This window comes from Solea solea, chromosome 17 (genome assembly GCF_958295425.1).
Source record: "Solea solea chromosome 17, fSolSol10.1, whole genome shotgun sequence".
NCBI lineage: Eukaryota > Metazoa > Chordata > Actinopteri > Pleuronectiformes > Soleidae > Solea > Solea solea.
Window position 1 is genome coordinate 17,434,789 of NC_081150.1, and position 14,847 is coordinate 17,449,635.

The 14,847-nt window shown below is 39.9% G+C and overlaps 1 protein-coding gene and 11 non-coding genes across 15 annotated transcripts in view; 11 read left to right on the forward strand and 1 right to left on the reverse strand.

The window, feature by feature from the left end:
• The window catches only part of LOC131443253 (nesprin-2-like), a 97,570-nt gene extending 87,442 nt beyond the window's left edge, over positions 1-10,128 (reverse strand). For 3 of the 4 annotated variants that reach the window (XM_058612700.1, XM_058612701.1, XM_058612699.1), the window contains exons 1-9: positions 9,879-10,128; positions 9,497-9,601; positions 7,569-7,630; positions 6,010-6,105; positions 5,824-5,901; positions 5,651-5,743; positions 5,363-5,562; positions 5,087-5,286; positions 4,448-4,548 (exon numbers count right to left, since the gene is read on the reverse strand). In XM_058612700.1, the coding sequence (XP_058468683.1) occupies positions 4,448-4,548; positions 5,087-5,286; positions 5,363-5,562; positions 5,651-5,743; positions 5,824-5,901; positions 6,010-6,105; positions 7,569-7,630; positions 9,497-9,572 (906 nt within the window). In that variant the 5' untranslated portion in view covers positions 9,573-9,601; positions 9,879-10,128. The remainder of the gene's footprint in view (positions 1-4,447; positions 4,549-5,086; positions 5,287-5,362; positions 5,563-5,650; positions 5,744-5,823; positions 5,902-6,009; positions 6,106-7,568; positions 7,631-9,496; positions 9,602-9,878) is intronic. The other variant, XM_058612703.1, reaches the window with a different exon arrangement.
• trnae-uuc (transfer RNA glutamic acid (anticodon UUC)) lies at positions 726-797 on the forward strand. The gene has a single exon. It is a non-coding gene; the product is annotated as a tRNA-Glu (tRNA).
• Positions 1,043-1,114, forward strand: trnae-uuc (transfer RNA glutamic acid (anticodon UUC)). Its single transcript has one exon. It is a non-coding gene; the product is annotated as a tRNA-Glu (tRNA).
• trnae-uuc (transfer RNA glutamic acid (anticodon UUC)) lies at positions 1,360-1,431 on the forward strand. Its single transcript has one exon. It is a non-coding gene; the product is annotated as a tRNA-Glu (tRNA).
• On the forward strand, positions 1,665-1,736 carry trnae-uuc (transfer RNA glutamic acid (anticodon UUC)). Its single transcript has one exon. It is a non-coding gene; the product is annotated as a tRNA-Glu (tRNA).
• Positions 1,982-2,053, forward strand: trnae-uuc (transfer RNA glutamic acid (anticodon UUC)). The gene has a single exon. It is a non-coding gene; the product is annotated as a tRNA-Glu (tRNA).
• On the forward strand, positions 2,600-2,671 carry trnae-uuc (transfer RNA glutamic acid (anticodon UUC)). Its single transcript has one exon. It is a non-coding gene; the product is annotated as a tRNA-Glu (tRNA).
• Positions 2,905-2,976, forward strand: trnae-uuc (transfer RNA glutamic acid (anticodon UUC)). Its single transcript has one exon. It is a non-coding gene; the product is annotated as a tRNA-Glu (tRNA).
• On the forward strand, positions 3,222-3,293 carry trnae-uuc (transfer RNA glutamic acid (anticodon UUC)). The gene has a single exon. It is a non-coding gene; the product is annotated as a tRNA-Glu (tRNA).
• trnae-uuc (transfer RNA glutamic acid (anticodon UUC)) lies at positions 3,539-3,610 on the forward strand. The gene has a single exon. It is a non-coding gene; the product is annotated as a tRNA-Glu (tRNA).
• Positions 3,855-3,926, forward strand: trnae-uuc (transfer RNA glutamic acid (anticodon UUC)). Its single transcript has one exon. It is a non-coding gene; the product is annotated as a tRNA-Glu (tRNA).
• trnae-uuc (transfer RNA glutamic acid (anticodon UUC)) lies at positions 4,120-4,191 on the forward strand. The gene has a single exon. It is a non-coding gene; the product is annotated as a tRNA-Glu (tRNA).
• Positions 10,129-14,847: the final 4,719 nt, after the last annotated feature.

Genomic DNA, 14,847 nt, shown 5'->3' on the forward strand with positions numbered 1-14,847 from the left:
TGAAAATTAAATGAAGATGGAGTTTATTATCTCCATCTAGAGAGTTCAAGATTTATCAGTGTCTTTGTGTAATTCTGTCCAGTTAGAGATCCAAATAGGAAGGAGAGGTTTCACCATCAATGTGATTACTACAGTACATTGTAGGAGAGCAGAATTGTTGGAGGGTGCCAGTAAGTTTACATACAAATCCCATATGGTCTAGCGGTCTAGCGATTATTAAAGTATTTCTGAATCAGAAATACTTATGTCATAAACATGATTGCTGAATGCGAAGATCACGATCGGGTACCAGGAAGTCTACATACAAATCCCATATGGTCTAGCGGTTAGGATTCCTCGTTTTCACCCAGGTGTCCTGGGTTCAACTCCTGGTATGGGAAATGTCTTTAAGGTTAAGTGGAAGGGAAATTAACTTGGTACTGGTTTGAATCCTGGGACAATTTAAGAAGTGCCTGTGAGCAAAATCCCCAATGCTCTGATTGTTCCCTGTACACAGACTGTGTGTCCTTTATCCAATTTTCCCCAGGGGATTATTAAAGTATTTCTGAATCAGAAATACTTAAATCCCCAATCCTCTGATTGTTCCCTGTACACAGACTGTGTGTCCTTTATCCAATTTTCCCCAGGGGATTATTAAAGTATTTCTGAATCAGAAATACTTATGTCATAAACATGATTGCTGAATGCGAAGATCACGATCGGGTACCAGGAAGCCTACATACAAATCCCATATGGTCTAGCGGTTAGGATTCCTGGTTTTCACCCAGGTGGCCCGGGTTCAACTCCCGGTATGGGAAATGTCTTTAAGGTTAAGTGGAAGGGAAATTAACTTGGTACTGGTTTGAATCCTGGGACAATTTAAGAAGTACCTGTGAGCAAAATCCCCAATCCTCTGATTGTTCCCTGTACACAGACTGTGTGTCCATTGTCCAATTTTCCCCAGGGGATTATTAAAGTATTTCTGAATCAGAAATACTTATGTCATAAACATGATTGCTGAATGCGAAGATCACGATCGGGTACCAGGAAGTCTACATACAAATCCCATATGGTCTAGCGGTTAGGATTCCTGGTTTTCACCCAGGTGGCCCGGGTTCAACTCCCGGTATGGGAAATGTCTTTAAGGTTAAGTGGAAGGGAAATTAACTTGGTACTGGTTTGAATCCTGGGACAATTTAAGAAGTACCTGTGAGCAAAATCCCCAATCCTCTGATTGTTCCCTGTACACAGACTGTGTGTCCTTTATCCAATTTTCCCCAGGGGATTATTAAAGTATTTCTGAATCAGAAATACTTATGTCATAAACATGATTGCTGAATGCGAAGATCACGATCGGGTACCAGGAAGTCTACATACAAATCCCATATGGTCTAGCGGTTAGGATTCCTGGTTTTCACCCAGGTGGCCCGGGTTCAACTCCCGGTATGGGAAATGTCTTTAAGGTTAAGTGGAAGGGAAATTAACTTGGTACTGGTTTGAATCCTGGGACAATTTAAGAAGTACCTGTGAGCAAAATCCCCAATCCTCTGATTGTTCCATGTACACAGACTGTGTGTCCTTTATCCAATTTTCCCCAGGGGATTATTGGCCGTGTATAATGACCAATCAAACATGATTGCTGAATGCGAAGATCACGATCGGGTACCAGGAAGTCTACGTACAAATCCCATATGATCTAGCGGTTAGGATTCCTGGTTTTCACCCAGGTGGCCCGGGTTCAACTCCCGGTATGGGAAATGTCTTTAAGGTTAAGTGGAAGGGAAATTAACTTGGTACTGGTTTGAATCCTGGGACAATTTAAGAAGTGCCTGTGAGCAAAATCCCCAATCCTCTGATTGTTCCCTGTACACAGACTGTGTGTCCTTTATCCAATTTTCCCCAGGGGATTATTAAAGTATTTCTGAATCAGAAATACTTATGTCATAAACATGATTGCTGAATGCGAAGATCACGATCGGGTACCAGGAAGTCTACATACAAATCCCATATGGTCTAGCGGTTAGGATTCCTGGTTTTCACCCTGGTGGCCCGGGTTCAACTCCCGGTATGGGAAATGTCTTTAAGGTTAAGTGGAAGGGAAATTAACTTGGTACTGGTTTGAATCCTGGGACAATTTAAGAAGTACCTGTGAGCAAAATCCCCAATCCTCTGATTGTTCCCTGTACACAGACTGTGTGTCCTTTATCCAGTTTTCCCCAGGGGATTATTAAAGTATTTCTGAATCAGAAATACTTATGTCATAAACATGATTGCTGAATGCGAAGATCACGATCGGGTACCAGGAAGCCTACATACAAATCCCATATGGTCTAGCGGTTAGGATTCCTGGTTTTCACCCAGGTGGCCCGGGTTCAACCTTAAATGTCTTTAAGGTTAAGTGGAAGGGAAATTAACTTGGTACTGGTTTGAATCCTGGGACAATTTAAGAAGTACCTGTGAGCAAAATCCCCAATCCTCTGATTGTTCCCTGTACACAGACTGTGTGTCCAATTTTCCCCAGGGGATTATTAATGTATTTCTGAATCAGAAATACTTATGTCATAAACATGATTGCTGAATGCGAAGATCACGATCAGGTACCAGGAAGTCTACATACAAATCCCATATGGTCTAGCGGTTAGGATTCCTGGTTTTCACCCAGGTGGCCCGGGTTCAACTCCCGGTATGGGAAATGTCTTTAAGGTTAAGTGGAAGGGAAATTAACTTGGTACTGGTTTGAATCCTGGGACAATTTAAGAAGTACCTGTGAGCAAAATCCCCAATCCTCTGATTGTTCCATGTACACAGACTGTGTGTCCTTTATCCAATTTTCCCCAGGGGATTATTGGCCGTGTATAATGACCAATCAAACATGATTGCTGAATGCGAAGATCACGATCGGGTACCAGGAAGTCTACGTACAAATCCCATATGGTCTAGCGGTTAGGATTCCTGGTTTTCACCCAGGTGGCCCGGGTTCAACTCCCGGTATGGGAAATGTCTTTAAGGTTAAGTGGAAGGGAAGTTAACTTGGTACTGGTTTGAATCCTGGGACAATTTAAGAAGTGCCTGTGAGCAAAATCCCCAATCCTCTGATTGTTCCCTGTACACAGACTGTGTGTCCTTCATCCAATTTTCCCCAGGGGATTATTAAAGTATTTCTGAATCAGAAATACTTATGTCATAAACATGATTGCTGAATGCGAAGATCACGATCGGGTACCAGGAAGTCATCATACAAATCCCATATGGTCTAGCGGTTAGGATTCCTGGTTTTCACCCAGGTGGCCCGGGTTCAACTCCCGGTATGGGAAATGTCTTTAAGGTTAAGTGGAAGGGAAATTAACTTGGTACTGGTTTGAATCCTGGGACAACTTAAGAAGTGCCTGTGAGCAAAATCCCCAATCCTCTGACTGTTCCCTGTACACAGTCTGTGTGTCCTTTTTCCAATTTTCCCCAGGGGATTATTAAAGTATTTCTGAATCAGAAATACTTACATCATAAACATGATTGCTAATTGCGAAGATCACGATCGGGTACCAGGTAATCTACATACAAATCCCATATGGTCTAGCGGTTAGGATTCCTGGTTTTCACCCAGGCGGCCCGGGTTCAACTCCCGGTATGGGAATTGTCTTTAAGGTCAGTGGAAGGGAAATTAACTTGGTACGGGTTTGAATCCTGGAACAATATAAGAAGTGCCTGTGAGTATAATCCCCAATCCTCTGACTGTTCCCTGTACACAGTCTGTATGTCCTTTATCCAATTTTCCCCAGGGGATTATTAAAGTATTTCTGAATCAGAAATACTTACGTCATAAACATGATTGCTGAGTGCGAAGATCACGATCGGGTACCAGGAAGTCTACATACAAATCCCATATGGTCTAGCGGTTAGGATTCTTGGTTTTCACCCAGGCGGCCCGGGTTCAACTCCCGGTATGGGAATTGTCTTTAAGGTTCAGTGGAAGGAAAATATCTCATAGCTGGTTTGAATCCTGGGGCAATTTAAGAACTGAAGTGCCCATGAGCAAGAACCCCAAACTCTCATTGTTCTCTGATTCGGAACTCACTGTTTACATCAGAAACATGATCGCTCACTCGAAGATGGCAATCAGACACTAGCAAACATGGACAGAAGTCCCATATGGTCTAGCGGTTAGGATTCCTGGTTTTCACCCAGGCGGCCCGGGTTCAACTCCCGGTATGGGAATTGTCTTTAAGGTTCAGTGGAAGGAAATTAACTCATAGCTGGTTTGAATCCTGGGGCAATTTAAGAGCTGAGGTGCCCATGAGCACCAGGTTAGGATTCCTGGTTTTCACCTAGGTGGCCTGGATTCAACTCCCGGTATGGGAATTGCATTTAAGGTTTAGTGTGTGTGTATTCATTACTTAATTCGCCACCTAATTATCAAAGTATTTCTGATTCTGAAGACACAGTTTATGCCATAATAAACATGAATGCTCACCTGCAGATGGTCATCAGGCGCAGGCATGTCATTGGAGTACTGGAGAAACTGGGCCACATATGTCATAATGGACTTCTCATCCGGGTCTTTGACATCAACATCTGAGGTAAAAGAAAAGTATTTGAGTGAAACATGGCATTAACAGCAATACATTGTTAAAACCTCCTCGATTATGCTGTAGAAATAAATTCATAAAACGTCTAGTAGGACTTCCTGACTTTTCATTTGTTTTAAGGTTATTTTTGTGTTTTATTGTGAAATGAATATGGGTGTGGCTATTACAGGAAATGTATGAATAGATATAAAATACAGTTTTTATACAGTAGAATATAGCTAAATCACAGAAATATACTGTATGGAATTACTAGTGTGAAGTAAAAGACATTTACACAGGAATATACTGTTCAATCATAATATAACTTTAGGCATAACTAAAGTAACAGTAAACAGAGAGTAATTTATAGTCATAACCTTCTTACATAGTAATTTATTATAAATATATTGACTGTGAAGTAAATATATGGTCAAATATGTGTTTAATTCTGTGTTTTTAATGTAAGTGGTAAAAGTCGGTTGTAATTCTTCTTCTTAGTCAGAAATGTTGCTGTGAAACACCAAGTACACAATCATCAGTCTCACCCTGAGGTTCTAGCAGGGGCGGGATGTGAAGCTCCCTTTCGGCCAAGTGAAAAGCTTCCTCCAGGTTCTCCTGGTTGCTTCTGGACTGGACCAGAGAGAGGTCAACCAGCTGTGGTCTGAGAGAACACAGGATGACCAAGAAGGCCTCTCCACTCCTCCAGCTGGACTTGAAGTCCTTCACACTGACAGAGCTGCCGACCCTGGAGACGAGAAGACACAAAATGTTGGTTTCATGTCTTGTGTTTCTAAAGAATCTAGTTATGTTCAGGAACTCACCTTTGGCATTGGTCCCTGACCCACATGAGCAGAGCCTTCTTGGCTGACACTCTGAAGCGCCTGTGGAGAGGTGACGTCCGCCCTGTGGGGACCGGACTAGCGGGGACGGGGCTGCCGGGAGTCCAGGAGTCCAGGCTGGTCAGAGAGTCGAGGGAGGAATGACGAGAGCTGAAGGACAGAGCGCTGGCCAGCTCTTCAATCTGAAACAACACATTTTTTTTTTTATCAAAAAAATGTTTTTCTTTAAGAATTATTCAGAAAAAATGCTGGTTTTCATTTGGTGCTCACATGACAGTGGAGAATGATGGTCCAGACAAGTCCGAGGATGATGGACGGTCGTCCATCTATGATATCTGGGATGTTTATGTTCACCAATTTAATCTGCAACAATAAAAAACCCACCTATCATTAATAAGGACTACACAATCAGATTATGTGATTTATAGTGAGTGGGAACGTACAGATTTTTTCTTGAGGAAAGTGAGCGCCGTCTCAATGTTGGTCCTCTGCTGGAAAACCCCATGTCCTCTCTGTCTTTTCTGTGGAGACAAAATCTGATTTATTGCGATGATAATATTTATTTTAGCACGTTTTTGTGTTGTTTGGGCCTTGTCCCAAATCAGTGCTGAACAACCACACATACTCACCAGACACTGACCACTCATCACCTCTAGCAGGTCAAGCAGCTGTGATCCGTCTCTGAGGTCAGAAAAGAGGTCGGACACAAACGAGGGAGGACATCTCTGCAACACAATTTAATCTGATTAACTTTCTTACACTGTATTTTTATATAATCTACATTCATATACACATAAAACATGTCAAAATAAAGCAGGGATTTTATCAGTGGAGGTACATGCCATTGGAATGTCACACTAATGATAATTTCCACAGAAAGAACATTGACTCTGAGTGACACTGAGTTCCTGAATTCTGCATCCTTTTATACAAAAGAGGAAGTTGTTTAGTGCTTCCTCAGGTCGTCAGGAAAAGGTAATTAAAGGGTAATGTTAAAGATGTTTTATACTTCAGGAAAGCCAAGTGAAAACCTAGTAAAACAAGGTTTAGGGGAAATGAGACCCACACTGAACACACACAATATAAATAATGTTTTTTTTGCTTCTGGAATCACCTCGATGTATTCTTTGGAAAAAAAGACTGCAAAATTGCAGTTTTAGCCAAGACGTAAACTGAATTTGTCTGAAATTCATTCAGAAGTGTCTAGTGTCTTTGTTTTAAGCAGTAACAACAGTGAACACTGGCATTGTCTGCTGGGGATTGTTAACAGAACTCAGATTGGTGTAACAGATGTAAAGTCATGGAGGAGTGATTTTGGCATTTCAGCACAGTCATATGGACATGAGGTTATGAAGAGGTAGCTGCAGGCTTCAGATTACAGGGCACGCTGCTCCAATGAAGCTCTATTTATACTCTGGACGAATGTCACAAGCGGTTCAGAGTCTCTTTACAGCTACATTCACTGACCAGTGAGTCAGCAAGTTATACTCCGACAGCTTACCGCTGATCATTTACAATGTGACGTTATGACACCTTCAGCACTGTCAAAGTTCTGGGACGTGTATATTTTATATTTGTCAGCATTTTTACGGTTACATAGTCTGAAAATTACCACACTAAGAGCTAATGCTCAAAAACCACTTTCTTTAGCAGCACTTTAATCAGTTTTAATAACATCAGTTTTTTTGTTTTTTTTTTAATAAAATGACAACAAATACAATGATTGGCTAAATTAGGTTAGCTTAGGCTAGCTTTGGTCAGGTAAGGTTAAGCAAGGTCAGGTAAGGTTAGGCAAGTTATGGTTAGCTTAGGCTAGCTTTGGTAAAATGGAATAACAATTATGGCCACTTAAATTCACTTAAACTTAAATAAATTTAAGTGAATACTATTAAATACTATTTTCATAAAGAAAATGCATTTTCCTACATACAGCTCTTCTTTTCAGTGTCTCCCTGCATCATTTCTGAAATCTCCTCTCTTCTATTCTCCAGAAAATAATAATAATACTTTAAAAATGTATTTTTGACATGTCAGTATACCAGAGTATCTTTGTCATAGGAAAAGATTCAGTACAAACTTTGTGTTACCACCACTCCAGGGGTGGTTTCACTTTTAAAAACATAATTTGTGATCTGTTACTGGGTTTATGATCATTCATACTCCAAGCGTCACACACAAACAAACATACCTTAGCGAGTTGAGCATTAATCCAATTGGTGAATGTTCTTTTCTGAATCTGCTCCTGCTCCACTGTTTTGGGGGAAACAACAAAGAATGAAAATAAATGTATTTAAGTAAAGAGATGGTGTACATTGCCTCAAGAAACAACTATAAAATTGTATATCATATAGATGCTATACTGTAGTAGGGTATATAAAGCAGATTAAAGATCTATAAAGAACTGTCTTGAGTATCGGCGAAATTCAAATGAGATAATTCCTGTTAAAATCTGGAGGCTTGTGTGTAGCACTCCGAGAGCAGCACACACACTGCTCGCAGAAGCCATGTGCATGTGCTCATCTTTTATAAACAGAGAAGACGTTAATATTAAATGCATTGTTTTAAACCACATGTAACATATAAAGTACACTTACAATAATGCAGTTGGTCGAGCAGAATGAGAGAAAATCCCTCACACTGCAGTACAAATCCAAAATAATCTAGAAATGTTTAAAAACAGCCACAGAAAACCCAGAAGTCATCATCTACTCACCATCATCAGAGAACAAGCAGACTGTCTGACTTGCCATTCTTCTAACTGACAACTAATAAATAACCGTACAGTATTGTAGAGTAACCAAGGAGACCACATTAAAACATCGTTAAACATTAAACTCTCCTGCTCTCCCACTGGAGTGAAAGGCTTCCTGTCCGAGATGAAGTAAGGCTGCGATTTTTGGCAACAGGATTCCAAGACACAGACAGACATAGATACTGAGGCATACACACACACACGCACACACAGATTTGCACTTCATTCATAGTGAAGACACTTATAGACATAATGCATTCCCTAGCCCCCTGAAAAAAAGCCCTTTAAATTTCATTTGTGAGGACCAGCCAAAAATGTTTGAGTCTATGGTCTTTATGATTTTTGGTACTCACAAAGCCACAAATACAAGAATAAACAGAGCGAGACACACAATAATGACCACGTTTTTAAGCTTCTATAGCCAAAACATGAACACTTATGACGACATCACCTTGTTGTAGTGATGACAGTGAAAAAAATGACAGAAAATGTAAAGAAATACAGTATGTTGAGCCATAAATCACCCGAAAATATGTGGATAGTTTTTCATTTCATCGCAAATCACTCACTATTACTACTTAAATGAATACACTTTACTGTAATTAAAATTGTTTGTAGGATAGTACCGGTAGACAGTTATTTTTGCCAGGATATGTAAAGATAATAACTGTATCACACATAAAAAAAACATGTTGGATCTTGTTCATAATTGTTTTGCCTACGTTCCTTTCGACATCTGTGTTAGTGTTAGTTTCTGCTATCTTATTGTTCATTCACAGGTGTTGTACATGGCAGGTCTGTGTTTGTGCTGCCATAACAGCTAAAATATGCATTTAAATTACGTGAAAATGTTCTGTGACAAATAAAGAAAGTTAACATGTTTTCAGTCAGTCACACAGACTCTGTTCACTATTGATGGATTCCGATTTGCTGTGACTCACGCGTGACTCTGTTTGTATTAGAGCCTGTCAAACCAGGAAGACTGTGGACATTGAAATCCTTCGAATCCGCCCACTTCACCTGACGTAACAGGTAAATGCGACAGTGGGATGCTTCACTACAACAAAAACATTGATCATTGTTGAAAAGCTCATTTGTGTGTGTGTGTGTGCGTGTGTGTGTGTGTGTGTGAGAGAGAGAGGGGGTGAAATGACATTTAAATGTCATATTTCAAACAAAAACCATGCCTCAAAGGTGCTATTTTTAAATATGGCCTCCTATTTCCCCTTAGCATTTTACAAATTTTTCTTGCTTTATTTGCATTTAATCCCACATAATTTGCCGTCACTGTGATTACCCCCCCCCCCCCCCCCCGCCTCCAGCGCTTGACATGTCACAACACACCTTTACAGGAATAGACTGACCTTGCAGGAGCATGTGCACGTTGTCAATGTCCAATGGAATGCCTCCATCTTCCTCCTCTGCACCACCTGAAGCCATGTGTTCTCCAACTCTGGCACCGGATGGAACTTCAGGAAGGTTCAGTGAAAGACGAGTCAGTGAACCGACAACATCAGAAGCCGCTCAAGAAAGTGAACACTGTGGTGTCCAAAGAAAATTGTCTCCAAAACATTAGTCACTTTGAGAACGCGCCCATCCACACCCTTTCATTACCACACACACAGATACAAGTAGACACATGCAAATACCCCAACAAAGCTCTCGTGCAGCAGAAATGAATGTGCTGTATGGGAAAAAAAAGAGCCTCTAGCAAACTAAACAGGAGTAGACAACAGATCAAAATACCTGTGGCAGGGTTGTCTAGTCAGTCACCACTGACAGCTACATGCTACTCTGGAGCAGCCAGCACAGTAAATCTCCACAGCTGCGTCCTTTCATAATGGCACGACCTTGTGTGAGAGCGCCTTTAAAAGACCTGGCTTCATACATGAAACAAGGTGTCTCCTGACTATCAAAGTGTGAGGACACAAAAGAAGAGTGCAAGGTCCCGCCCATGTTCACTGCCAGCCAAAAAAAATAAATAAATAAAAAATCACTCCTGTGAGCTCTAACACAAACTCAGTCACCAGTGAGTGTTTGTATTCTGGCAAATCCTGACGTCAACTGCTTTGGTTTGCAGCTTTGCTTACAAAAACAGGACTTCTTGTTGCTGTTGTCATTTGAGGAGACACAAACAAATCTTTCCTTTTACCTTTGTTTGCTTAATGTCGCAGAAACAAAGACACTGGGAGACACTTTGACTTTGATGCATCAGTGTGAAACTGTTTCAGTTTCCCTTCAGGAGGAACTCAAGAACACTACTCCAGTTCACAGAGCCTGACTAACAGGGTTTCCATGGGCCTGTAATTCCTTTGCTTTTGTCTTCACTCACATGAGCCGCATCAAGTCACCCTGTACTAAATAAATATTCAGTTCTGCTTCTACTTTTCATACTAGGTTTGCACATTTTGTCTGTATGGGTTTAAAATTAGAAAGTTACAGGTCTTTTGAATTCGATAATAAAGAGATGTCTTGTGATTTGAGCCTTTATGTAACCTATAAATTGATAATTTATACTATTATATTGCATTTCTTTTTCCAAAACACGTAAAGTAGGCAGAGATCTTGATAATAGATAAGATTCATTTATGAGAAATATGTTTGAATATTTTTGAAGAGACATAGTTACCAACCATTCATCTCACATTGAAGGTTTTTTTTTATCTTTATAACTGCAATCATTATGTGCACATATGATTTGTATTCATGAAGACATATGAATAAAAAATATTATTCTCCTCTAAATTAGAATAATGAGTTTAGACTACAAATACATGTTAAAATAATGCCCTTTAGTCATTTGGTTATACATTTGTATTATTGACAGTTTGTACTGGCTGTGCAGATTTTTTTTATTGATTAATGTTTATTATATATTTTATTTTTCACAAGAATAGTAAATAGAATAATACAAAAATACAATAATTTTAAACAGATCCGTTTAATTAACTAAAATTATGAATATTCCGCCTGCCTTTGATCTTATCAAATGCTTTTTTTGTTTTAATTAAATTAAATTCTTGTTAAGCGTTTACAATTAAATCCTCAAGGTGGAGCCACGAGATGGTAAGTCATGTTTTTGAAATTGTAGGTCGTGTAGGTCTCCTTTCGGTGGCGCTGCATAACAGAGCAGGGCTGCAGTAGCTCACAGACGTGAGAGTAGAAGAAGAAGCTGTTCATTCCCACGACTTTGACGTTTAGCAGTGGCCGGCTTGACCTTCCTATCATAGCGTGACAAACTGAAGGTAATAGAAGAGTTTTCTTACCTCATATTTGATGAACCGACTGTTATCTCAACAAGGCAACAGATGCATCGTCACTGCGGCGATCTGGAACGAAGCTCCAGCCTCTCCTCGCCGTGGCTGCGTGTGCTACTTTGGCAGTTGTAGCGTAGCTAGGTATCTTAGCTTCTCGCTAATGTTAACCAGCGAGCTCTTATGTGGATGCAGCTAGGAGATGCTAACTGGCTAGTCAGGAGCAGTCGTTCGTTTGTCAAAGTAGTTAACCTGTCGAGTTATTTGAGTGCTATTATAATATCAACTTTAAAGAGTGATTTTTAAAAACGTTCTCGTCATTTGCACACAGTTAATGCTAACGATGATGACTCGGGCAGATGTGAGTGTGTAGTGTTAGCAGTAGCATTAGCCAGCTAGGTGAACTTATCTGCAAGGAAGGTAGAGTTGCAAATAGAATGTCGATTTAATTTTGTACCAATAATTGAGTAACAGAAAAAAGGAGTAAACAGTTTAATTGTGACCTGTGATGAAAGTAAAAGCTACTGTTAAAGTCACTACTTGTTTGACCTCACTCAGTTTAAGGGTCAATGTTTATTAAGGACATTTATTGTGGGTCAGGTTATATTAATGCAGCCTAACATACATAAATAATACTCCCAGTGCAATCTGTGAGTATTTAAAAGCTCTCATCTGGGAAGTATAAATGTATATAAAACCTACTACCTCTGCAATCAAGTCTGTGTTTAAATAAACAGTTTGTTACGGTTGTATTATTGTTTTAACTACATATTTCAGCGTTTCTCCCTCAGATGTCTGGACGTATGTTTGCAAACTGGTGGGCCAGGGTGAGCCCCTACTACACTAAGGCGTACCAAGAGGTGTGGGTCGGTTTGGGCATTGTGACTTTTGCCTACTACAAACTTTCTTACGGGGGTAAGAGTCTAAGGCCTATCAATTTGTGCAGCGTGTTGAAAAAGAGAGTCACTAGAGCTTTTTAAAGAGCCTGGCTCGTTCTTATATTTCATAATTTTCTTTTAAAACCAAACGGGTAAGATTTTGATCAGAATGATTCAAACTTACATATCCCACCAATATATACTTTATTGGTGGAAGTTATTCTTAAATATTGATTATATTTTCATTTGGCTTGTGTTTTCATTGTAAACATTCCATAAGGTGGCACCATATCCCCATGCTTTGACAGTGAGATTGCTATTTTTGGCGTGGTAAAATTAAAAAAAATATGTGGGCTACAATTAACTGCTTGCTACAGTTCCTCATTTTGGCAGCGTTATTTTAGTGCGGCGCTCGCAACTTTATCTCCTCCCTTTCTGTCTGTCAGTGGCAGTAATGTGGCAGCAGTGTTTTGTTTTGGAGTCACTCGCTCAGTCAGTGCACTGTGCACTCAGCTCCTCCCCCAGGTTGATACAGAAGATGTCATAAGCCGGTTCGCAACTACGACTCGGTTCTCTTCGTTCATTTTAAACAGCCGTTCAAAAGATTTGACTCGTTAGTGAACGTCACAGCTCTAGCAGCTACACTCCGTATTTCAAAATGAGCATGTCGTGGATCTTATTCTGTCAAATCGCATAATGCCCGCTGCTGCTGCTGCTTCTTGATCCTACACTGTGTAGACCTTATTTTTGAACTGGGACGTAACTTGGGGTCAGGCTTCCTATTTCTGTGCAGCACGTTTTGGAATTTGTTTCCTTCAGATATCTGTGAATGGAGTGAGTTTGCTTTCTTAACAATGTCGTGGGAACTGTCAAAACTATCAACAACAAATGGAAATGTCGGGTCAGTTCCACATCCGTGTAATATTTCAGAGTGGGAGGAACGACATAAGGAAGTGGCCTTGTGTAATGTATGAGGATATTTTTTAATTATGTGCTGTCACTTGGTGTTTACGGTTAAATGAATGAACAAATGAATTAATAGAAGTAGGCACTATAACACAGTTTTAATTAAGTCTTGCACTAAAATATTGAGGGACATTTGCTTGTTTCTGCCAAAAAACAAGGTCTTAAGTGGCACATTTTAACAGGTTTGAATAGATACTTTATTAGATTATTGTAACTAATATGTTTTTGTTTGTTTTTTTATTCCAGGCAAGAAGGCTGTAAAGGACAGTAAGTACATTTTAATCTCAATACCATTATGGCAGTTAATCGTTATTTATCCAAATAAATGAGGATGATAGATGTTTGTCACATTTTTTATCAGCTTTTGTCCATACGGAGTAGGATGGGGTTAACGTCTTCAATCTTTTCTTGTCCTGTGTTCGCAGAGCCCGCCCACTGAGTTTTCCACTTTGCTGACCACCGCTGCACCCGCTGTGAAATAATGCCCCAGTCGTTTGTCCTCAAGACCAGATTCTTTATTTGAGTTTTTGTTAATATGGAACAAATAAAGTTGTTATCCAAAACCACCTTCATTTTATTTGGCATTTTGTGTCACTCCGGTCAAAAGTTAAAGCTGCGTGAGCTTCTTCATATGCAGCAGTGACTTCTTAAAGAATAAAATAAGTTTTAATCAAATTAAGGCCCTTTTAATAGCAATTAATTTGTATTTTAGATGGTACATGCATATTTTTAAGGCCTTTGTAGAGATGTCTTAGGATTTTTAACATTTTAAATCAGTCATTATTTATTTTGCCAAAACACTTGAATGTTTGACTCTACTGCAGGTATTGTGATGTTTAGGGGAGGAGTAGGCAGTTTTCTAAAAATAAAAATCCTGACAATGAGTTACTCAAAGTCAGTGGAAATTTCATCAATCATGTGGACGACTGCGTCTTGTTGTGAAAGTGAAAATTGAGAATGAGTGAGCCATGAGAGGCCAGTGAATCTGAATTTGGGTTTACATTTTAACTGAGTGGACACAATAACCACACTGCCATATTTAGTGTTGAGTGGGCGTGTTGGTGTGACTCTAGGAAACCAAACCACTAATTCAACCCCAGATTTGTAACTGGACGAGTTAGTGTTGACCTTCAAGATCACTTACATTTACAACAGACTAGTAATGTCATATTTTAGATTTATGTCAATATTTTGAGCTGCTCACTCTGCTGGGTTATGTGGCACATGAGGGCGACGGCGTCACAGCTGGTTTTACTGGCAACAATCGATACGAAATAAATCAGTTTGTGTTTACAGTGAACTGAGAGTGACTTGACCAGAGTTTCGCCTCAGGCCAGAGGTTTTAACACTGCATGTGTGATGCCGGGTGACTAAAGCGATTACACTTCTGCCAAACATCACTTCTCGATTGCTTGCTGTTGGTGTTTTATGGCAGCTGGCGTCAGTAATATAACCCTTTACCTTTCCTTTAACTTGTAACATCGACCTCTGTATCTTACTGTGCCTCTTTCCTTTTACTCAAATCATCACTTAAAGATCCTTTTTAGAAAGCACTTGATGTTCAAGGTGCTGCACATGAACCTTTTAAAACGAGCTAAAAAAATCGACACAGAATTG